Source organism: Ischnura elegans, chromosome 10 (assembly GCF_921293095.1).
Source record: "Ischnura elegans chromosome 10, ioIscEleg1.1, whole genome shotgun sequence".
In the NCBI taxonomy this organism is placed as follows: domain Eukaryota; kingdom Metazoa; phylum Arthropoda; class Insecta; order Odonata; family Coenagrionidae; genus Ischnura; species Ischnura elegans.
In genome coordinates, this window is record NC_060255.1 from 40,417,812 (window position 1) to 40,442,986 (window position 25,175).

General features: G+C 37.4%; 1 protein-coding gene across 2 annotated transcripts; it reads right to left on the reverse strand.

The window, feature by feature from the left end:
* Positions 1–4,749: 4,749 nt before the first annotated feature.
* LOC124166835 (zinc finger RNA-binding protein) lies at positions 4,750–24,985 on the reverse strand. 2 transcript variants are annotated; one of them, XM_046544533.1, is made up of 18 exons: positions 24,878–24,985; positions 16,665–16,819; positions 16,190–16,330; positions 15,934–16,101; positions 13,962–14,263; positions 12,590–12,763; positions 11,531–11,720; positions 11,074–11,196; positions 10,761–10,989; positions 10,513–10,669; positions 10,165–10,430; positions 9,889–10,081; positions 9,653–9,806; positions 8,568–8,668; positions 7,072–7,167; positions 6,688–6,897; positions 6,458–6,599; positions 4,750–5,500 (listed from the first exon to the last, which is right to left on the reverse strand). In XM_046544533.1, the coding sequence occupies exons 1-18, from the start codon at positions 24,925–24,927 to the stop codon at positions 5,421–5,423; spliced, it is 2,931 nt and encodes a 976-aa protein (XP_046400489.1). In that variant the 5' UTR covers positions 24,928–24,985; the 3' UTR covers positions 4,750–5,420. The 2 variants fall into 2 exon arrangements, with proteins under 2 accessions (XP_046400489.1, XP_046400488.1); XM_046544532.1 differs by having other exon boundaries at positions 13,962–14,275.
* Between the last annotated feature and the right edge of the window lie 190 nt (positions 24,986–25,175).

Here is a 25,175-nt window from a genome sequence, read left to right on the forward strand (position 1 = left end):
TTTACAAATCATGATCGATTCACAATAAATCCTATTTCTTCCATTCTTAATTCCAAATGCTATTCCCTTCTTCCCGAACTACCAAATACTCTTCATTCCTTTTCCTCTCCATCCATTTCACCTGCCCCATTATCCTGCAAACCAGGTACATCTCGGAGACCTCCAGTCAATTATTTCTTCCTCACTCAGCTCTTCAAATGATGTGTAAGCATCGAAACCGACCGAGATAATTAAAGTGTGGAAAATTACTACAGCTGTTTGAATTATTATCTTCCTCATTCTTTGAATTACAGATTTCTACAAAATGATGATCAAATACTTCTCAAGTGTTTTCTTAACCTTCTCACACCTCGTCACTGTGAAGGGGGTATGGGAAAGGGTGAGGCTGTATGCAGGCATAACGAGCAGGACACACCCAGACCCTTAAGGCCTGGTTACACAAACGTGAACGAACGTTACGTGCATGAACGGAAAATAGAACCTGTTCTAATTTGGTTCATGCATTCGTACATGTTCCGTTCCGGTCCACCAAAATGATTCACACAAACGTATACATTAACTTGTATGTTTGTGTGAATGATTTTTGTGGACCGGAACATGCACCAATGCATGAACCAAATTAGAACAGGTTCTATTTTCAGTGCATGCATTCGCACAAGTTGGGTGGTTACACAGTGCATTTTGGCGTTCATTCTCATGTTCATACATTTAGACATTAACCTGTAGGTGTTAATGTACCATGAAAACAGGCATTAATCTACTGAAATGCATGTTCTTAAATTGAACCATTGAAATGAGCAAGCAATATGATCATTTCACTGCTTTAACAATCGAATGCTTCAAGGAATTTTTATGAAGTAGTTTATTAGTAATTCTTATTTAATACATGCACTCATTCACATTATCTAAAATGAAAATTTTATAAAAATCTATGTATACATGATGCACGCATTATACATAACACATTGAAGACGGGACAAGTTGTGCCAACTGTTACAGATGGGGCATGAGTTAACTTGTGTTATCTACATTCTGCATTGATATGCCACCTGTAATGATCCACCATAACTACTTTGTCTAAGCACTGATTGCATCAGTACATAATATATTGAACTCGATCACCACTGAGGTAGTCAGGGATTTTGTTTGGGGGGGTCCATAAAGGGGTATAATAAAATTAAACGGATTACTAATTAGATTGGACAGTTAATGGACATTCCACTTTCATGCCAAGGGCGCAGCCAGGAATCAACGCAAGGGGGTTTTTAGGCGCAACTAACACTGGGGGGTCTGAGGGTGTGGAATACCAACCAGGGTAAGCGGGAGGTGCAGGGGCCCTCCCCTAGAAAAACTTTCACATAAATGGCACAAAATGGTGGTTTCACAGCTTTCCGAGGGATATTTACTTGATCCTTACACTACTCTATAAGTAATATTAATCAAATTAAGTGAAATGGATTAAACTAAAAAATTTCTCTAAGCTCAGGAAGAGGGGGGTTTATCTCCCCAAAACCCACCAAAAACCACGCAACACTATGTTTTCGTCATGTGTTTATGTTTCTGTATATCTGTTTCAATATATATCTGTAGTTAAAATTTTACACATATATTTTCAGCACTACCTTTAGGTGAAAAGGATGTTTCCAGAGAGTAAATTTTTGTTGGGTTGTTCTTACCTTTAGAAGTCCCCTTAATCCAGGCCCAGTACTTGCCTTCCCTGGTTCTTCATTGTATACCTTCACTTATGAATTCTGAGACATGCACAAATTATGAAAAAATCCTGTCCCTCAAAACAAACAATTTCATCTTGAGATTGCCAATGAAAATTTCTCAGTTAACTATGCCAAAAGCTTCAAAATCCATAAAGCCACCATGCACGCATGTTCTGCTGACGAGTTTCAGTGTTCGTTTATACTCCATATTTTATGGGAGTAGATAGTTTGTAGGGTTTACTACATACGTTCCAATGGAAATCTCTATGTTACATCATCACATAGACTACATACATCATCCAATTCTTGAAAATAAAGTTTTCACGCAAATGCTTGCATGTGCAATAGCAAGGACTTACTATGTACATATTTGTGGAATGAGCTTATGAGTTCACCTAGAAAATAAGGCATTACAGGCAGGGAATGAACTGGGTAGTAGAAATAGATTAAATTAGTTTACATTGGGCATATCTATGATTTACACCAGGCCCCTCAAGTGGAGGGCCAAGGGACCCGAAGACAGCAAGTATGTGCAAAAGCAGATCATTCCTTGACCAATCTCTCTGTCCACCCAAATTTGAGGGGTGCCCTATCATAATCAACTATGTACCTTCTTACCAGGTTCTTGGCAGTACACTTCCCTAGCAAAGATGGCGGGGGTTACTTTTCTTCCCATTCTTGGGTCCCAGAGACTAGCATATCCTCCATGATGGCACCATTGAATTACGAAAATTTAAGACTAAAATATGTACGTACTCTATGCATTTGGAGTCTTTCCAGCAATCATATGAGTAACATTTACAAGGCAGGGTGTCACATACCATAAGCCAATTTGGTTATGCATCCTTAAAAGAGGAAAACATGAAAATCAATTCACCCTTAAATTACTTGTCTTTTTCACGGATACTTGTATATGCTGCTGAGATGAAAGTACTTAAATACTGGTATATTCTCAACTGCCATATATAAAATTTGCATGCCATTGATCCTATGACCCTTAGCCATATAATGAGGGTTAACCTCAAAAGAAAAAGCGATAAGTTCAGGAAATAAAGTTACGGTGAAATGTATTACAATTACGTAAAGAATATAATACACGTATCATAAGTGCAAAAAAGATTTGCAACAACACAGCCATAAACAATTCTGGGAATAAAATTGCGGCAATGTGGAAAATAATCAACAAAGAAACTGGGAAAATTAAGAGCTCTCCGTATCAGTCAATATCACCAGATGTTTTCAACAAATTCTTTATAGAATCTGTGGATGATATTGTTACAGACACGACAGACCAAAGTAAGGCTCTTCAGCTCCTAAGTAAAAACTCTGTAAGTAATCAGCAGTTTCATTGGAAGTGGATAACACCCCGTGAAGTCATAAAAACAATAAATTCACTTAAGATCTCGAACTCCAAGGATATCTATGGTCTTTATAACAACCTACTCAAGAGCATAAAAGAAAATATTGCTGAACCACTCTGTATTATTTACAACACATGTCTTCAATCTGGCGTCTTTCCTTCAGCTCTCAAATATTCAAGAGTGATCCCCATTCACAAGAAAGGGGCAAAGAATAACCCTCAGAATTATCGTCCAATCTCTATGATACCTGTCTTTGCCAAAGTTTTTTAAGGTCCGATCAAATCCCAATTATATCTTTACCTAGAAATCAATAGTTTGATCTCCCCTTCTCAATATGGTTTTCGTTCAGGAAAAACTACCACTCAGGCTTTGGAAATGGTTGTTAACAAAATCATAAGCTCTCTTGAAGAACAATCAAACCTTCTGCTCTCTGTGACCTTTCCAAGGCTTTTGATTGTGTCCATCACCCTTTACTTCTAAAGAAACTGGAATTCTACGGAATCTCTGGTTTAGAACTTACACTTTTCCAGTCTTATCTCTCTGGTAGAACTCAATGTGTCGATCTGGAGGGGCAAAAATCTTCAATTAAAATTCAATATGGAGTTCCCCAGGGTTCTGTCCTGGGACCATTACTTCTTTTAATAATGATAAATGATCTCCCCAACAACCTCTCATCAGACTCGATCCTGTATGCTGATGATGCAACAATTTTGCACAACTGCAAAAATTTATCGGATGGTTTAAAACTAATGGTTATACACTAAATAAAGACAAAACGCAAAATCTCATCTGTAGCCTAAAATCCCTAATGCGCGAGGCGCACACAGTAAAACTTTTAGGATTTCACCTAGACTCAAAACTAAATTGGACTGGACACATTTCAGAGATCACAAAAAAACTCTTAAAATCACTAAGTATTGAGGAAGCTAAGCTTACTAATCCCCTCAGAACATCTCAAGTCCATTTACTATGCTCTTTTCAACTGTCACTTGAGTTATGGGCTAGAGATCTGGGGTAATGCCCCAGCTACCAACTCTGTTTTTCTGTAACAGAAAAAAGCCATAAGAATAATAACTCCTCCTTCTACTGAACATTGTAGGCCATTATTCAGGAAACTGAATATACTGACCGTCTACAGTCTGTATGTATATAGAGTACTTGTACATACGAAAGACAATCTCCAGTCTTTTACAATAAGATCCAACATTCATGACCATGACACTAGAAATAATCACCTATTTGCAGGTCAAATGAGACTAAATATAACACAAAATTCCTTTTCAAACATGGGCATTAAGCTCTTCAATCATTTACCTGAGTCTGCAAGAGGAAGCAGCAGTACAAAATTCAAATCTGTTGTACACTCCTGGCTAGCATCTAAATCGCTGTATGTACTCTGTGAATGAGTTTTTCACTCATGCAGCAGATATGGTTTTCTGAATAATCCTGTTCTTTATTTAAGTTGCAAATTGTAATTATATGTATGTACATTGAACTGACGAGGTCAATTGTAAACCATTTACTTAACGACCAATAAATCTATTATTATTATTTAGTCCCACAGAATTTCTACCCGTGAAACTTTGGAAGCTTAATTCCCAACATCAAACTGTCCAAAATGGTAGATTAGTGAAAAAACAATCAAGGGCATATGACCAAACCAATAAATTACATGATACATTATGAAATGCATTTATTTATTTCCTTATTTAGTACAATTTAATATGGATTTAGGTGATGGCAAACAAAACATTTAAGTGGTGACTAAAGCTTTATTTGTGGTGAATGCAACTTTATACTATATAGGAATGGTATCAATACTACAGTTATTTTGTGAATTACAAATGAACAACATCACAAAAGCCAGTGACTTGGTCAAGAGGTCAACAACGTTACAAACCAAAATAACAATAATAATACTTCTTTCACATTTGCGAAAATATATCAAAATTCAATAACTGAAATTACTCCTACTGAAAGTAATAAAAGAATATTACGGAAGTCCATAACACAAAACATTTAATAAAATTAATAACACTCAAACAATACCACATTTCACACACAGGCAACGGCCAATAAATGAACTCTGCTAAACACACATTTCATCATTTATCAAAATTCCTACCATACAGAATGGAAGTTACAAAAATGAAACAGTGCTTGTGGCTTATTGATTCGATAGTTGAATAAAATGAATTTTCAAGTCAAGACAACATGGGGAAACATTTCAATTTAGTACTAACTGGCTACCAACAACGCCCCCATTGAACTATTCCAGCAGTTTCAAATGCTGCAGCTAGCTTTGTCTAGCAGGCAAGAACAAGTGAAGACCACCATTATCACTAAATCATTTACTTCCATCACTCTTCTCCATGTCCATTTTTTCACCTTCTCCATCTTCCTTCTTGTCCTTTTTTCCATCACCACCTAGAAGTTAAGATAATGATTCAATAGTGCAAGTTCCCACCTGTACAAAAATCTAATACACACAGACCATATTATTAAAAAATGAACAATCAAATAGTAAATTATCACCTCAAATCACAGATCACATTGTAGGAGAGATATTTAAAAGAGTGATCAAGTTGTAATATGGATGGATTTGTAAGAAGTTTGTAGAGCCAGGCTTGGTCAGCAAATTCAATCGGATCATCTAGTGGTTTGAAATGTGTGGAATTCTATGCCCGGCAAAATGTCATGTTTAAAGTAGTTTTCAACTCAAAATACATAAGCCTGATATTTCCAGACAATGTGTGCAGCACTCAGGAAGATTTTAAATCTTGGGAGAATATTCACTGCATATTTAAGTGAAACATTAAATTTTTTGAAAGAAACTCCACAATCATCCCACAATTCCATTAAGTAAGCTAAACCCAGCAGGTTAAAAAGATAATTGTTAAGTTAAAAGTTGACAAGTTTAAGTTCAGCAGACAATGTTATCTATGTGATGCTACTATCATACTACTTGCCACATATCCAAGATTAACTAAAATCAGTATGGAGTCCATGAATAGCATGCCAAAATAGTTTGGAAAAGGGGGTTTGGTAATTGGGATGACAGATCAACAGCTTTACTAGTATCAAGCACTACGTCAACACATTCTATGTAGTTGGCCACAACTGTTGCGCCCCTGGCAGCTTGGGAATAGGTTAAACCATATAGCAGTTTCAATATCACTATCATTTTTCATAATGTACTTACAATAAAATGAATCAAATGATAAGGGTAAAGAGGATTACACAAACAACTGATGTAAGGACAAAGCTCAGAAATAGAAAATAGGGAACAATTGTTTTTCTTCATAGTCATCAAAGCGAGCTGAGTGGATCATCACTGCTATGTCCTTATCATCAAACATCAACACTAAATAGCAAGATATTTACCTTCTGAATCATTTCCTTCACCGGAACTGTTGTCACGCCGCCTTTTGCGATTAAAACGGCCCCTAACGAATTTAGGGGGCGGTAGAGGATCCATTCCCAAAACTTTGTGAATTTGGCGGAAAGCCAAGAGCCTCAATGCATGCTGTAAAGGAGAGGATGTTTATAAAAAATTTTGTAACAGAAATAAGTTCTAAGAAACAAATCATGAGAAGACTTGATACAAAACCAACCTGAGCACTTGCTGTGATGTCTTCCCTCTGCTGAGGGGTAAGCACTGAAGCTGCATCCACTGGTTCTTTCTCACACGGGTCCATGAGTCCAGGTCCACTGGATAATAGCAACCCTGAGGCTACAGCTTCCAACACTCGTCGCAATGCATCACCCGGACTCAGTGGCTGACCAGCACTGCTCATTACTTTTTCCACCAGAAGCTCCATAGCCTTAAATTTATATCACAGCAAAACAGATTTATTAAGCTAAGTCACAAATTTCCTATTAAACCAATAATATTCAAAGAACTTAATGATTGCCAATCACAAGGAACACTTCCACAAGTAATCGACACGATCTGCATACAAAGTTTGATTAAAATTATAGTATGATTGAAAACTTACCCAGCTATGCAATGGGGCCCATGTGGGTACTCTCTGACACAGGTCACGAAGAATTCTTATAACCATGACACAACTCTGAAGTCCTGTTGCCCTAGCCTACATCAAGGGAAATGAATACATGAGCAAGATGAGGAGTAGTTATATTGCTAAGTTGGCCAGTCTAAGAAAATTCAAATCAATTACACTTTATAGTTTCATGCAAGCAGAAAAATCAGTATAATACAATGCTAGAATCTCTTCAAATTTAAGGCCCATTCTTGACTTAACTTGTACAGTCAATGACAGGATGAGTCTAATATGAAGGAAGAAAACCCTTTATGTACAAGCCTTGAAACAATTTTCAATTCTTAATTTTGAAATTTAAATCACAGCAAAAAATACTATAGTTAAATTTAGGGACATGCAATTTCACTAATAGAGAAATTGAATTGTCTTAATAAAATTATTTCACTGGCCACAAGCAAAAAACTTATGTTATAACAACTAAGAATAATGAGAATCTATGATACATAAAATATGATAACTCACATAAAGAGTATTTTCCTATGTTCAAATACCACATCTCCGCAATGACTGGATCCTAACAATCTAACTTTAGTATACCAATGCCCTGGGAACAAAGAGTAAAGCCTACACTGGTTCAAGTATGCTTTACTTGTCTGCTACCTACTTTCCAGCCTCATGTTTAGTTTGAATGGTCAGAAGGGTAAGGAGTGGTATTTGTTGCTAGTAAAGAAATAAGCCCGTTTGACAGCAAGTTTAAAAAGTAAAACTTTTCATCCTGAATAACTATCTCATTAATATGGACTCTAAAGTAAGACTTAGCATACGAGTCCCAATTCTTCAATTTCCTATTTTAACACAGGTTAAATAAGACAAACTTAAAATGTTATCAATACAAATTATGATATTACATGCAAACTTAACTCGATCATAGTACACAAAATAAATCAGTTATCATTATCAATTAGAAAGTTGATAAGACAAGAACTTGCATTTAAATCTAAAAACTTTTAAGGTTTCATTGCAAACGGCTCAATGCATACGATTAACTTGAATTTCAGGGTATAAAATTGCTTTCAATTAAAATAAAATACTTCTAGAATATGCCAAGTGTTACACATATTTACTGAAATATTCCCATCCATGAACATTACAACAGCCACTCCATATCCTTGACACTTGCCTATGCTCTATAAACATGAACCTGTTCATCAGAACTTCTCTTTTAGCAAGTGATTCCCATCTAAGTTGAACAAAGAGCCCAAGTCAGCTAAAGTTTCTCCGTCCCAGTTCTAGTGCGACTTCAAAAATAAAATAATTTGCAAATCATAAAAGTGGAAGTTCTGATTTACTTTCAATGCATTAGAAAAACAATGCCTTAACATACACATGGCAATAGCCTCTTTTAAGGTGAGGAAACTAATGAAATACTAATAACATTAAATATAATACACACAAGGCTGAAAAGTTAAACAATAAGAAGGCCTTCAAACCTGGAACCACTTGGCATGCCTCAGAGCTGCCAGGGCATCCAAACATTTCTGCTTGTCCAGCACGTCAGGAGGATCCTTCACCTGCGCCTGACTCAGAGAGTCTACGGACGAACGAGGAGGGAGCGAAGAATAGTCACACAGGAGAGGCAGCCGGGTAACAAGGGTGTTTGACCATTGTTACCTCCATCTTCCCAAGCCCCCCCGAGAGGAAAAGGGGAGCATCGGAGAGATGGAGAGGAAGCACTTTTGAGCCATAGAGGTGAATCGGATGTAGGTTATAAGAGGATGAGCTTTTCCATGCACAGTGGTGCGTAAGCATGTATAAAATGAACATAAGCCACTTCAAAAGATTCATAAATCTATATAGCAAAAGAAACTACAATATAACATGCAGGGAAACTGAAAAATTAAAAAAAAAAGGAGTCAAATCTGATAGGAAAGTTAGGAACATTTTGACACCTTCATAAAGCCAAGCTAAGAAATCAGATTATTCCCACTCCCACGAGAAAATGAGTAAAAAATTAAGCCAAGACCCAACCTTGTGGCTGTAAAGTGCCCCCACATGGTCAAAAATCCTTAAAAATTTCCCAGCAAAGCAGATGGTTCCTCTCTTCCTTGTGGATGTAATGTTGCACCTAGAACCTTAGCAGTAACAGGCTCATGAAAAGAACAGAGGTCACTTGAATAGACCCAGTATCCATGAAAAATTAAAACATACCCAGGAAAGGCATAATACAGTTTCATAAATGAAATTACAAAATATTTTAAATTCACAGTAACCTTGTGGGTCAAAAATGCATGAGCTTATCCTTTTCGTGGCCTGAAAATGCTAGCCTGTAGACATGCACCAGGCAGGCTAGCACGGGTAAGGAATGGGATTTTTTATTGATTATAAGTGAATCTCAATAATATTCCAGGGGCCACGGCTATCAGAGCAACCAATTAGGCTAAAGGAAAGGAAGCACCAAATGACGGCAAAGGTTTGTGCTTCATGGACACATTTTCATTGAGCTTTTTGATCTTAAACGTGACCCCTGGTCACTGATATTCCTTACTTTCAGCAATATCATATAGTCAAGTCTTACCACCACCAGCGCCTTCATGTAACAGCTGCTCCCTCATCACAGGAGATGTCAGGGTAATAGTAACAGTAATACGAGGTTCCTTTATGCCACTGACAATAACAGAGGCTTCTTCAACACACTGTTTCACCTCATATTTTTCATCAGGGGCAACAACCTAAATGACAAGAACAAACCATAAACACAAATTTAACTCAAGACAGTCCAATTATATAAAAACAGCAAGTTAACAAGTTTACCTGAAGCTGTTGAGGGAGATTATCAGCAACACGTTCCAACAATGTTTTCGTAGGCTTCTCTGAACACAACACAACAAGACGAACTGCTAAGTCTCCATGCAACAGCAAACCTTTAGCTAGGACACCAACACGCATAACTCCTTTCAGAACTCTAGGGTGTTGGCTATCATCCTTTTCTCTATGGAATGAGAATCTTGAAAAAGGAAAAAAAATACTGTTAAGGATTGACAAGGAAATACTACAAAAACAAAGCCAAAAGTTAAAGAGGCAACTTACAAGTTTCCATCTCTACCATCTTCCTTTCTACCTTCCTCATCTTTTTTAGAACTATCAGCACCAGCTTCTTTCTTAATTTCAGGAACTGTATTCCCAGCATCCATATCAGCCAAGCGATCAGATACAAACTTCAGAGCTTTCTCAGTGTGAGAGACGATCCTCTGAATTGACTGAAGCTCTTCCTCTTTTGGATAAATTTCAGCATGCCTGGCAATCACATGCCTATCATCACTCGAATCTGGCCGCCTCAATGGTTGTGGGAAGAACTAAAAGAAATATACATTTTTATAGCCAACATTAGCTAGCATCCTTGGCAAGAGTTACAAACTAAGACAACTAATTACAAACCATCATCGGTGGTACACCAGGGCAGAATGGTCGAGGCATTGGAGGTGGCAAACCTCTTGGATCTCTACCATACCGCCGGTACCATTCGAAGTACTCCATTTCCTCTTCATATCTTCTACGCTCTTCCCAATACATCCTCTCTTCCTCTTCCATTATTCTTCAGACACAAATAAAAAAATAAAATTTATACAATTAATAACAATAATTGAAAACTTAGTGTTGATGTAAGAAGTATTGTAGTAAAATACCTTTCTTCCTCCCTCCTCCTCCAGAACTCCTCCCTCAGTTGCTGTCGACGAAGTTTATCTTCTTGAATTTTCCGCTGCCTTAAGGAAGGCTTCACATCAACAATAAGATCTGGATTAACTTTTTTCTTATATTGCAACCTGTGACGCCTTCCCTTCATATGCATTTCTTTGGCATTAGGATCATTGAATCTGCACTCGCAGAGTTTACAGTTGAAGCTGATAACTTTACCTGTACATACAAGAATAATGTTTTATCAAAGTACTTAAAAATTGGCACACACAACTATAAGGTAATTATTATTGCAAAACATACCATCATCATTCTTTATTTCTTCAATATAATCTTGACCGACTGGCTGTATTTCTTTTTCTTCTATTTTAGGCATTTCAGAATCAGATTTGGGCTCTTCTTTTATTTCTACCTTATCTTGGGAACCTAGGAGGGAAAAAAATTATTGCATCCCAAAACAACAGATGTAACCATTATCTAAACTAGTTGACTTCAGAAAAAAAAGTTATTTTCATGATCTTCTCAAAGGGAGCTGTGCAGTCATCATAAAATATTCTTGGTCCAGCACTGTTAAATAACACCTTTACACATCTCAAATATGAATTACAATTTTTAACAACACCAGCATTCCAAATTATTGCCATAACAATGCGTAAATTCAATATAAAAATTGAAATGTAGCAAATTACTAAATTTGCCAGTTTACAGCACTTCCAAGAATTGAACAATTAACACAGGAACAACAAAGGCAAAAAGTTACCTGCAACGAAATTAATCTTAGGGGCTATAGCTGGTTTTTTCACTGATGGTGCAATTGTTTTCGTGGCTGTAGCAGGGACTGCAGGGGATTTACTGGTTGATGCAGCTGTAGTGGTTTTCGTTGAACCAGCAACAACCACAGGATCAGTTGATGGTATTGGCTTCCCTAATTTTGTATGCAATTTCACAACCTGAAAAAGGCAAGGGGAATGGCGTGAAAGAGAAACAAGATAAGGGCAGAAACAGAACTCAAACAAGTTATTAGCACAAGAAAGATAAGAACTAGAGATATCATATGAAAATAATGCATATAGCAGTGAAAATGGAAAATTGATAAAATAAAAAGGGAGGCATTAGGATTTTTTAACAGTTACAATTACCATGGGAAAAAGTTCTGAAAGAAATTTAAGCAAACCAAATGACTTAGTTCATTGAATACATCAGCCGTAATAAGCCAGGTTAAACCAAGACAACCAGATGTAAAGTCTGACTTAATTTCGCTTTTCTTATTATAATCCTTAGGAGATAAGAATGCTACTCTCACTGTACAAAATTAAGACTAATAAAATAATGGAAATAAAATTATCAAATTGAAAACAGACTCCTAAGAAAATTGAAATGTGGAAAACACTGAAGAAAAACACTAGCCATAACCACATCTGCCGAAGATTAAGCTTTGTAAATATATAATCGGAGGAGTCATTATTTACAGTGATTACAGGCGTAATCCAGAGTACCATTGAACAGTTAGTAAAACATAATTTGAACAAATAACTGAAAGAGATGAATCCATTGTTCACAAGAATTCAAATAGCTTTCCCTGATATTGATTGTGGCATTGCTTTGAGCAGAACATCTGGAGAAGACATAACAAAGAAACAAATAGACAATAGTTCTTTATTATTAGGTATTACGAGGAGATTAAATTTGTTTTTGGCAGTGAAATAATTAACTTAGTTTGCTCTATTGATACAAATAACATCAATTTAGCCATTACAATTATTAAAGAATATAACGAGAATAAATTCTTGTAATTAAATATCACTAATGTGAAATATACCTTTTGATGCTTAGCACCTCGAATGTGAGCGGCATATGCATCAGATCCAGTACAAGTCACATCACATAGCTCACATCTCAATGCATTTCCTCCCCGTGCAACAGTGCTAGATCCACCTTTCAATGCAGCTTCCTTCTTCTTATGCTTTTGACCTTCCAAATGTTCCCTATAAGTCTTGAGAAAAATTGAAGGGATTCAGTATTCACAGCAAATGCTTCATTCCTTCAACAAAACTAACCTAATGATTGTATCAGAAAGCAATAGGGAACAATGTTTCTTCATCAAAACACTCAAAGCGAGCTAGGTTGTTCATCATGTCAACAAAAATATTATGGCACCACATACTCATAGAAAGCCAAGAATACTCTTCAAGAAATGCCTGGAAGGAATAGGCACGATACCAGGACAGCAGCAGATCAGCTTATTTTGACAGCCTAAGCTAAATACAGTGCAACCTCGATATAACGACACCCCACGGTGCACTAATAAACACTCGCTATAGCGAATTGTCGCTTTACCGGAGGTGGAGCAAATAATAGCCAATATACCTGTTGCGAACAGATATACAGGAACAGGAGTGGTGCGGAGACAGATTAACATCTATCCGATAAACGTAAGCATAAATCCGGACGAAAGGCGATGTTTTTTTGCATCATTAAATTTCCTTACTCAAATAACGACTAACTATTCAAACAATTTATAAGCGCCGCACTGAATAAAAATCATGCAAAGCATTGTTTCGTCAATCATTATATTTATCGAACGACAGTTTACCACATAAATTTGAGACTGAGCACTCCATTAACTTCATTTCTAACAGATCGCTAGCAATTACAGAGGTTAAGGAGTCTTGATGAAAGTCTTCCGGCAGTGAAACCCTCGCTATGGCGAGAGCCAACACCGAAAGGGTCTCGTAAAAACGAATTTTTTAACACTCTTATGATAGGGTCAATTGACGGTGCATCGGCTATCTCTCGTAATAGCGGGGGTGTCGCTATAGCCCGTACTCGCTTTAACGAGGTTCCACTGTAAATAACATTTCAATTCAAATTTCTGAATGGAAAAATCTAGGATTCATATATGTCATATAATAAAAATAAAGTCTTCCAATAACTGCCAATGACAAAAAATGATTTAATATTGGGCAGTAAGAATTAACTTAAGGTTTCTGTATTTTTACTTATCTTACCATCAATAAATATACATATTTCTAAACAGATTCCAAAGAAGTTCAAGCTGATATTATAAAATGCTATAAATAATAACTAAAGAAGAATCTGTAAACGTTGAGCCGTATGAGGCATTTTTTGAACCAAAGCATTCGTTACAAGATATTAATTAACCATAAAAATTGGGTGCTTAGCCAACTGACCTGTGGACCAGCACAGCTTATTTTGCACACTTCACAATAATGAAGTGGCTGAGGCTTAGCTGCAGGCTTAGCCCTCATTGGTTTCCCAGCCATGCCACTGGGAGCTCCCATAGCACCAGCACCACCAGGTGCACCAGCAGGCCCTACACCGGCAGCAGCACCACCCAATGCTGCAGCACCCACAGGGCCCTTCTTATACGCTTGCCAGGTGGAAGTGGCAGGCTTGTTCGCTGCAGCAGCTCCAGTAGTTTGTGCTTGCTGCACATACATTGTAGCTGCACTGTAAAGTGCAGCATCATAACCTGTAAAACCACCTAAAATTAATTTGTAGAAGATGAAGTAAAAAGAATGAATTCTATATTAAGGTAAGCTTACATTGCTTGATTATTACAGTGCAAAAGTTACATTTAAAGTACAGCATAATTATCTACTAAGACTACCTGGTCGGGCCCTTCAAAAAAAACCAACATCCATAGTACCATACTTAACCATGCCCCTTAAAACTAGCTTTTTGATTTAATTGAATCAAAAGATCCAGATATATTCACACAGTTTAATTCCAAATTCAAACCCACAAAACAAATCAAGTATAAATATAACAATGCTCAGCATTTCCCCTCAAATTATTGGGTTAATGTTTTAGAACCTTTGATTATTCATTTATTGGTTGAATTCCAAAGGAGAATCCTACGTATTTGGCAATATTTTGCCAGAACAGAGGAACATTCCACTTATGACCAAAACACTCATGTGACAACTACTGTTCATTTGATAAGGTAATGACCCATGTCCTCATTTACATAAGTTAAAAGTAATAATGAAAGAAAGGTTCTTCGCAATATTGATCAGAACACACCGAAAATGTATTTATGTCTTTTAAATCTATTGGGAAAGCATATATTGAAGAATTCTCTCACAGATTATAACCAATAAAAACAATGCCACAACAGAAGAAATATCTAAGTAAACATCCCAAGAGATTTACTAAAATTTCTTGTTACTATGCAATTCGATGCAACAATGTGGTCCTCTAATCGTCCTCCGCATGGACTTCATGATCCTGATGACTTTGTATAATCAAGTGTTTATTGTAATTTATTTAAGGCCATTTTACACAGGAAACGTCATTGTGCAGGCTATCCTGTGTGCAGATAAATGCGTGGACTGTCTGCGAGTGACCTACCTTGAATACGATCAACATATCGATTTTCCTTTTTAACCGTCAATCTTAGATCTACAATCAAGCTTGAGAGGTTTTTAAAGTTTCACGACAAATTTCACAGCTACTTCCTGTTTTTTTTCATGGAAGACCGAATTCATGGGTTACTCACGTTTTTAAGGTTTTCACGGTTGAGTTGGAACCATGTTATTTAAAAGTAGAAATTAGGGGTACTTTAGCTCATTACACGAGAATATTCTTAATAATATTCATGGTTGCCACTGTGACATCAGAAAAAATTGTTGAAATTGCAAGAATGTAAGCTCTGAATTAGAGCAGGGGCTATTTTGCCCTCTCGCAATCACGCTTTCTCACATGTGTTCTAGCAATAGACTGCTTAACACAACACAATTTTGATTGCACCTTCGTGCATACCTCTGATTGCACAATGAGATGCCCCATGTAAAACAGCCTTTAATGTGAGTGAGATAGAATGCACTGCAAACTGCAACCTCACCTGGTGGAAAAATTTCTCCTAAGATAATATTCCACAATTGAACTATGAACATCTGTGAAGTTTTACGCACATAAAATGAAAATATTCATTGGGATGAGCAAATGAAAACATAAGGAAGATTGGAATGACTGCCCATACCTTGAAGAATACTGTTAATAACAACTTTTCAAGAAAACTGGAGACAGCTCACCACACAATTAAACAGTTGGACATGGTAAATCTAGACATCAAATAAGTAACTGACAAGAATCTTTGAGTTGGGTAACAATCTTTCAACGTTATTGACGTAGACCTACCTTTGGAAGGTGTAGTTGTTTGAGCAGGAGCCGGATACGCAGGAGTATAATTTGTAGTGCTCTGAGAATTGTAAGAAGGGGTGTAAGTAGGTGGCTTCGGAGTTGCCTGCGTGACTGGTCTCGTAGTTGCTGTATACGTACTGGTAGTGCTGAAAGCTGGCTTTGAGGCTATCAACAAAATTGGAATAATTAGAATGTTGGAAAAGGATCTTTGGGAAGAGCCCAAAAATTTTATATTTTAAAATTTAGTGGATACCTTGGTAATGAGTTTCTGTTGCAGAGTAAGTGGCAGCTGCAGGCTGCTGGTAGTATGTCTTAGAGCCATCATAAGCAGTTTGAGGAGTACGGCCATAGCCATAGTCATAGGTAGCTCCAGTAGCAGGTGTGGCAGCACCAACTTAAGTAAAAAGGAACAATAAACATCACTAATACATATCCTCACTATGGAAAATTAATAAAAAAGACAAATGCATCAGATAAATAATAGGGAACAATGTTTCTTCAGTGTTCATCAAAGCGAGCTAGGTTTGTCATCATTATGTAAAATCTCATATGAGTGGATGCCAATTAAAGTTGACAGGTAAAATTTACCAAGAAGAACACCTGATAGCTTGTAATTGAAAATATGGTTCTTCAAGATGAAAACCAGAAAATTTATGCCATTTCAAAATGAAGCCAGAAGAATGCAGACTTTAATTGACATCCTCATGTTACTAAAATAATAAAATTACCTGCATATGTCCCAGGAGTAGTATGTGTAGCAGCAGCTTGGTATGCAGTTTCATACCCTGTCCCAGCTCTTTGTGCAGTATAAGTACCAGGAGTGGCAGGAGCAGGTGTCACAGCATAGCCTGCCTGTCCAGGCTGATATGCTGCAGCTGTAGTTCTGAAAAAAATTATATTAGATCAGTGAAGGCAGAGCAATTAACTGTATAATTTAAACATAGTATTAGATCTTAAATCCAAAATTCCTTAAAAGAAAACTTATTAGAAGAAGGTTTTCTAAAATTTTGAAAAAGACTTCTGCCACCGAGGCAAAAAGGGCCAAATGAACCATTGAGGCTGCTCATGTACATCCACTTTCGCTTCCAAGGTCATCCGAAAATGATAAACCTTCCTAAGCATGTAAGTTGATAGGAACTCAACACTGGCAACTGCAGCATGTGCTGTTTTATTCCACAGGCACACCGCACCTTGGTGGGAAAAATGGAGCCAGGGGAAAGTTGTTTCCGGCTTGCCAATAAAAACTGACTCATTGGCATGTTTCAATGAAAAATGGTTAGACCTTGAGCAACTATTAGCTTAACCCTTTTACTGCCACTGGGCTGATATATCGGCCCTCACTGGTTATGCGAAAACTGCCACGGGCCGATTTATCATCCCGACCTATTTGGCTTTTAATTTCATGATTAATAATAATAATGTCATCTTTACTTCACAAGTGAATTTCAGACTAGACAGTCCTCTCTTACATTTAACTTTTTTCTCAATCACATACATCCATGCCCTGGATGGTGATCAAACCACCCAGGCGGTATTCGAACCTGCGACCTCTATGTTAGTAGTCGGGGGCTTTACCCAGGTGCCACCGAGGCCAGCATCGATTGTGGTTTTTGCAACGGCTGCCGTCTCATTATACAATCTCTGCTGCTTACTAGGATGGTTTGATCGTAAATATTATAAATAGCTGAAATAATTTAAAATCTGAAAACTTGAGAATTCTGGAAAATAGCCTTGGCAGTCTTCGCACATCCCACCTGAAATGGGCTGGCAGTAAAAGGGTTAATCTGCAAAGGGAAAAGCTTTTATCATCAACAAAACTTTAGTTCATGTGAAAATTTGTCAAAGCAATTTCGTTGATGTTATCCTGTCCAAGTCAATCTCCAAAATATTCCTGCAGGATTTTTGTACACCCAACTTATTCATTTAAGCAGCAGACATATATCCTTCAATCAACGCAGATTTTAATATCGATCCCCCACTTTTGCTATTTGAAATTCTGAATGTCTAGATTACGATGTTACATGATCTTGCTTCACCGAGAGTGAATATTCTTGCTTACCAATCGAATGAATATCAGACACTTGATTCCTTCATGGAAACAGACCTCTGAATGGATTGAAGGAATTTTTTGGTGAACTGCAAAATTATAATAGGGCCTCCTCCATAGAATTGGGGAAGCATTGTACTGGGTAAATATTAAGCTAAAAACGGACAACCTACTGTCAGTAGAAAAGGGGAATAACGCCTCAATGAAGAACATTCCCAACAGAACACCAGTAGTTGCTGCCTTTGGAGATTAACTAGTGTCGTCATGTCACAATCATTCAACAAGTGTAACATATGGTACTCCATGATACTTTGAACTTAGCAACATTAGATTGAATTTAATACTGGTGTTGCGACCTGACTGCATTACCAGAGGTATTCTGATGAAGCACCCGGTAGATTCAATCAACTCGTGCTAAAAGTCCATGCCATCATTCCAGGTGATGAGTAGAAATAAAAAGATGAGAGTATTCTAAGCCCCAAGATCTTTTCATCAATTATCACCAGAGTTATAACAGCATCTGCATGGTTAGTTCAATGTATCACGGCAAAGAAAGTGATACAAAATAATTCTGGAATGCCCCTGGTCTTAAGTGCTCCAGATTATCGATCTTTCACTAGCATTTGTCGAAGGCTACTGACAAGTGAAAACTTCACTATTCCTCCCTTTTTCATTAAAACAATAGGGTGGTTTCCTATTATTTTTTTATTGCCTAAATCGAAAGATTATTACTCCTGGAGTACGTATTTCACGCTTTTAGATTTTTAAATGGTGATATCTATTTTTCGTGATCAAATGAAAAGTGAAAATTTTCAAGCGCGCGAAAACGCGATGCGTAAGTAGGAATGATGGGAAAAAGTCCGTGCGACGCATTTCTGGTTCCCCCACCCGCCTTGTGAGGTGACCTTGATCAAGGCTCTGAGCGCTGATAGGACGCAGGATGCTAGCGGGTAGCTGAGTACCTTGCTGGCTGGTAGTGCTTGGCTTATAAAAGGTTTATTAATACCTTATCAAACGAAGAAAACTTTCCGACCTAAGCCAGTTTTGATAGGTGATTATTAAGACATGTTTCCCTGAGCTCAGTGCCTCATGCATGCATTGGCAACCTCAGACGATGTATAACTCCTATCCTCTCGTGTAGAAACTAAGTCCCTGTGACATCACGTGGAGTGGAATCGCATGGGCACCAATCTGGCCTTTTTCAAATGAGGATAAAATTTGACCCTTGCCATTCATCAAAACCGTTATTTCAAAAACCAAACAATTTGTGTATTATGAATACACTAATGGTGGGTAACGAATCGCAATCAATGCCTTCCGTTTTCTTTGATGAAGGACACTACCCTATTGTCAATATCACACAAGGGCAAAGCTAAAGCCAAAAAGTAGGCATTGCTAAATCATTAGAAATTCATATAATTAGGATAGGAGCCTATTCTAACCCTATTGATTTAACAGGAAGTCCTCAACAACTAAAAATTGAATGCTAGGATATCACGTTTGAGGTGTCCAAACAGTACACCCAGATTAAAATTTCACATTCTGGTGCATAATCTAGCCTTAGCCTAAGTCACCATTCCTGGTAATTTCAATGGTATTAGGTTAGATGAGGTGCAAAATTGTGAATGAATGTTTCAACTTATCCTTATGATGCTCATACCATGACACACAAATAAAACAAGTCTATCACTACTGAAAAATTTCCCTGCCTTCAACTCCAAGCGAGGGAGACAAATCCTGGATCAAAGCTCTTGGGGTGAATCTCTCCACCACCATATTGTTACGCCCCGTTCACACTACCATCATTGTCAACCTGCATAAAGATGACGTCAGAACCAGCATGTGCTCACACATACCATGGTTAGACACTGGAGACATCTGATGAGTGGTAAAGTAAGTCTAAGTGAAAAATGAATTGACAAGAGCAAATAATCTGTTAGAAGGAAACAGAGAATGTGCAGGAAAAAGTTATGTTAATTGCAATGATTTTCAACGTATATGTATATTATGAGCTGCTTATGAATTAAATAATTGCATTCCAGCGTCGGCGAGCATTGTTCCTTGCTACGTAAAAGATAATTCAGATGTGTTCGTCCAATTAATCATGTCATCAATAGCGTGGTTTGCATTTTTCTACTGCTCTTTTGAATCTGAATTAAAGTGACTATTAGTAATTATTTGGTTGGTATCAACAACATATATTACTACTTGCCCTTGATTTGGATGTATTGACAAGTCATTGATGTAGGTGAAGAGGACTTGATCTTGAGCCGTAAGCATCAATTGTTTTCCGATTTTGACAAAGGACATAATCCAATCTGATGCTATACCATAAATTATAACTATTTTACTTCAATTCAATGGTGGACGAATAACTTGCAGCAAAATGTGACTTGAATATTGTTGAAATTAAACTTATGAAATAAGGGAGAGAACGTGATATTTAGTATCACCCGACGTTTCTAACTTGGATATGTTAATTCAGTACCTAAAAGTTCTGTAGTTATATGTAACTAGCAGTTAACCTGATATTTTATATTGGTATGGGAGGAACTTTTGTTCAAGGATGAACATAAGTGACTTTTTTTTAAACTGGGACAAAGAAATCTAACCAAAACATTAAAATCATTGTGACCATAAGGTTTTCATTAAGGTAGTTTCGCACCTTTAATATTTATAGAGATTACTAAATATGTCCATAACAATACAATGCGGGCCAACGGCTAATTCACTACGAACTATAGCATATCGCATATCTTATATCAAGTTTAAAATTTATTAATATTCAACAAATTAAGGAATGAATCAATGGCACTTTCCTTCGAATTAATTCTGACAAATATAGTTCAACAAGAATGGCTGTCTCCTCTTCGAATGCTTTACTTTGTTTTCTATCCCACCTTGTTGCTGCTTCGCCTTCTTTTTCTAACCAGCTTTTAACCAACTTGCGTTCACACACACAAACTACCACCAACCATGGTCAGAATCCCAACCACAGTTAACGGTAACTTGCATTCACACCTCGTTTTGAAACCATGGTCGGGGCTGACGGACGTAAATTGAGCGTAGTGTGAACTGGGCATTACCCTGTGGGGTGATTTGGAATATCCTTCAAATCAAGAACATATTTTCAAGGCAATTATGCAGGGGGCACGCCATTGTGCAACCTGATGTATGAAGGCACAATCAAAATTGTGTGATGTTTAGTGGTGAATGGCTAAAACACATGCGAGACTGCAAAATAGCTCTTGTTCCAAGCTTGCATTCACTCAATTTCAACATGTTTTCAGTGCTGTCCTGTGCAATGACATAGCCAGCATAAAACGCAAGAGTTCATACCAACTTGCCAAGCAATTTCTACGACTTTTAACCCCTTTCTAAAATAGTAAACTTTCCTTATTCAGGGAGGCTGAGAAAATACCACAAAGCAGTCTGCTCCTGTTGTCATATATCTATAGGCACTCGCTATTAGTGATGGGTCGATCATGAACGATTCGATCAAAAAGATTGAATCACTAGGTGAATCAAATGACTCATGATTCATTTCGTTAAACAAGTCGATCATCAATCATCAATCACTCCGACTTCCGGTTTCATATCAATCATCTCGGTTTCCGGTTTGATTCAAAATTTGGAACGACCGATGCTTAATCTCTTTTCGTCAGGGCAGAAATAGTTGTGATAAAATTAAATACTATGTTATGAAGAACTGAATACTTGTGTAATCTTTTTCTTAAATGTTTTCCAGCAGTTATCAGTATTAATAACACCAATACACGTAAAAGGAAAATATTAAGATGACTCCTGAAGGAGAACGTTAAGAAGTAGAAGTTAAAGCTGGTTATATTTTATTGTGCCGTTCATAAAATTATCCTGCAGATCAGATTCATGCATAGTGTGTGGTGTATTTTGTGTTATATTTTGATCAACTATAGTCAGAAATTATTTTATTAGTGTTGAGAAACTGTGGCAGTTTCGCCTTCCCAAATATTTTCATGACACTGCTTCCTTTATTTTTGCAATCTAATTTACTCATCTAGGAATTCACAATTAAAATAGTATATGAAATGATAATATGGATAGCAATCAGCGTTACCAATGCTCTTCGCAGATGAGGCAGTATTTATTCGATTATTCAAAGTGATTTATTACATCCATTGATTGAGTCTTTTCGATCATGATTCCTTTCGAGTCTTTTCAATCATAGTGATTGAATCTTGATTTGAGTCTTTTCGATCATAGTGATTGAATCAATTGATTGAATCACTTATGTGACTCGAGTCAAAATAATTGAATCACTAAAATGATCGACTTTGCCCATCACTACTCGCTATCCCTAAATGCACGCAATGGCAAAGCAGTAATTTGTAAGGATTTTATGGAAAAAATGCTGCACTGCATACTGTGAAGTTAACATAGCAGCAGTAATACCAAATTGGTGCTACCACATGCTGCCCAGCCAGGTTGGCAACAATATGCCACCTCAACCCCATTACACAGCAGAGTGACTTAAAATATCTGCGCTGTGCATCCAGAAAAACCTCAATGACGATTACCTAATTACACTGACACTTCCATGACTTCTAGTCAATAAATATATTTTCCTCAACTGCATGAACTAAAATTACTTTTCAGCACTAGGGGAGGGAAGAACAAAATTGCGTGCAACTTCAAAACCGTGGGGTTAAGAATTAAAAGCATCATAAGAACAACAATCTAACATACACCTCCAAGATGCATACCATGACATATCGATTTTTAGGTGCAAGTACCTAAAACTGGACATTACAAAAACAATAGTACAGAAGTACTTAGCAAAGTATTGAAAATAAGGATACATTACCGGTCGTTCAAGAGCTGCAACGACTAGGAATAGGATAGATAACAAGGGCCATGGATCACCAAACAACTAAGAGGACTGGTTAACCAGTCATCCAAAAATTTAGCCAAAATCGCATTAGCTACACGAACGAGCCAAAGAAATTAGCAGCGTGAACGTCGCAACCCCTATAAGTCTAAGTAACAAATTCGCTGTGAGTGTTAAGAATTACACACAACTGATGAAAAAGAGGCATTTATGCGCACCCGAATACGTATTACTTTTGCGCGGTGAACACGGCATAGGATGACTAACTCCGCTGAAAATTGCAACTCCGAGAGCTAATTGTAAGTGAGCACGATAGAAAAAGGGCCCCGCTGAAATTTTCCTTAAGCACATTCTGCGCGACGACAGATTTATCAACGGCCGAGGATCAAGTCTATGTCAACAGCCGATACGAAATATGGGAACCGAATGCTTAAACAAATGGAGGTGAATGCAGACATAAAACAACTCAATTCGGCTATCAAAAGAAAATGTGCAGCTAATAATAAAAACTAAGTATAATATCCCACATTATACAGTAACACAGTAAAAGACATCTCCAAATATTTATTTCTATTAAAAACGACAAGTGTAAACGATAAGCTGAAAACATCAAGATCTTAAAATTATTTTCTAGACTACATAAATTCAATAAATATTTAGCCCAATTTTGAATGCACTCGCGTGCATGGCATCTATTCTGGCACCTGTGCGCGGCCAATCCTTGGAGCACCACCACATACATGTTAGTAAACACCACCATACCTCACCTTGTGGTGAAAATGTTAGCATATATGTTACTATCTGGCCTTCTCTCGCTTTAATCTTTCGCGTCCAACGCTATTCCACGTGGCCGCGAATATTATGGACAAATTAAAATCTCAGCCTCATTCACTTCCAAATTTTCACCTATTGCGCATAAAATTACAGCACGGCAAGTTTTAGGACTCCGGCTCGCTGAGACCATTTAATGGCAATCTAAACAACACCAGACCTCATTGACCACCCCCGGCCTGACACCATAGAGGTGGCTCGCCGATAATTATTTAGATGAAGATGATTAACCAAGCGCTAGGCGTATGCTACATATCTATCGTTAACTGGATTCGCAAGTACCGCTAGTCCGCGTCGACGTACCACACTTGTGCTCTAAACACGTATAAATTAAAATTATTAAGAAGTAGGCGGAAAATCATTTTGCCATTCCATTTAATTTATTCATACGTCTTCATACGCGACAAAACATGACGCCTCATGAAATTGAGTCACAACCGTGTTTGAAGGACGTACGCTATTCACAAAAAAGGAGCTATAATACTGCCACACTTCAATCTAAATTAAATTTCGAAATTGTATCACCAAAGGGTATGACTTCCCGAAGTAAATGTAGAGGGAGTTCAGTCAAGCTATTCTTCGAGTCAAAAAATTCGTCGTAGCCCTGCTGTTATTCATTCCCGAATTCAAAACGAAAAATACAGCAAACATCGGCCACAGAGACGTTTACAGTAAAAGTTAAAACCTCGAACGCAGAACTGAGTCAATTATTACCATCACCCACACGAGGCCGCCGGCGCCATGACGCCGGCATAGGACGCTTGAGAAACTTCCAATTTAAGTTTGTAAAATGGATGACTACATTCGCTCAGTTATCACAATTTCACCAACAAAACGTCATTATCGTAAAAATGCTGTAACGTTTCCTAATTCCACGAAATATCAACGAAAATGGTGATAGTATATCGACCACAAAATGGCGTCTTTATCTGATATCTTGAGAATCTAATAAAACCGAGTACTATTAAAAAACACACATCCATTGATGAAAGCTAGATGAATTTGAATATCTACAATCTGACGATGAACTACAAAACTGAAAATTAAAAGGCTTACAATCTTGAGGAACTAGCTTCACTATCAACAGGGACCTCACTTAGGATAGAAACTTAATGATACTAAGGGATTAAATATACTTATAAAATAGAAAATTTCTTTACATGGGGCCTCATTAACAAATCCTGAACAATACTCACCCATATTGAGTTCCACCTGGAGTGAAACCGAAATAATTATTCGTAGCCATCCTCCCACAACGCTTTCTGGACAAGGAAGAGGCCTTATGGGAAGATGTCTGCCGAATTCTGCCTACCCCGTGAGTTACTAGAAATGTGATTGGTCCATCGCTAAACACGCAACACCCAACAGAATTAAATAAATTTGGCAACGCAGCGTTTGGTAATTGACCGTGAAATCTCCAGCGAATATCGTGAATACGCGAACTTGCAGGTGTATTTTAGGGAAAAATATGCGTCTGACGCGCAAAATGCTGAG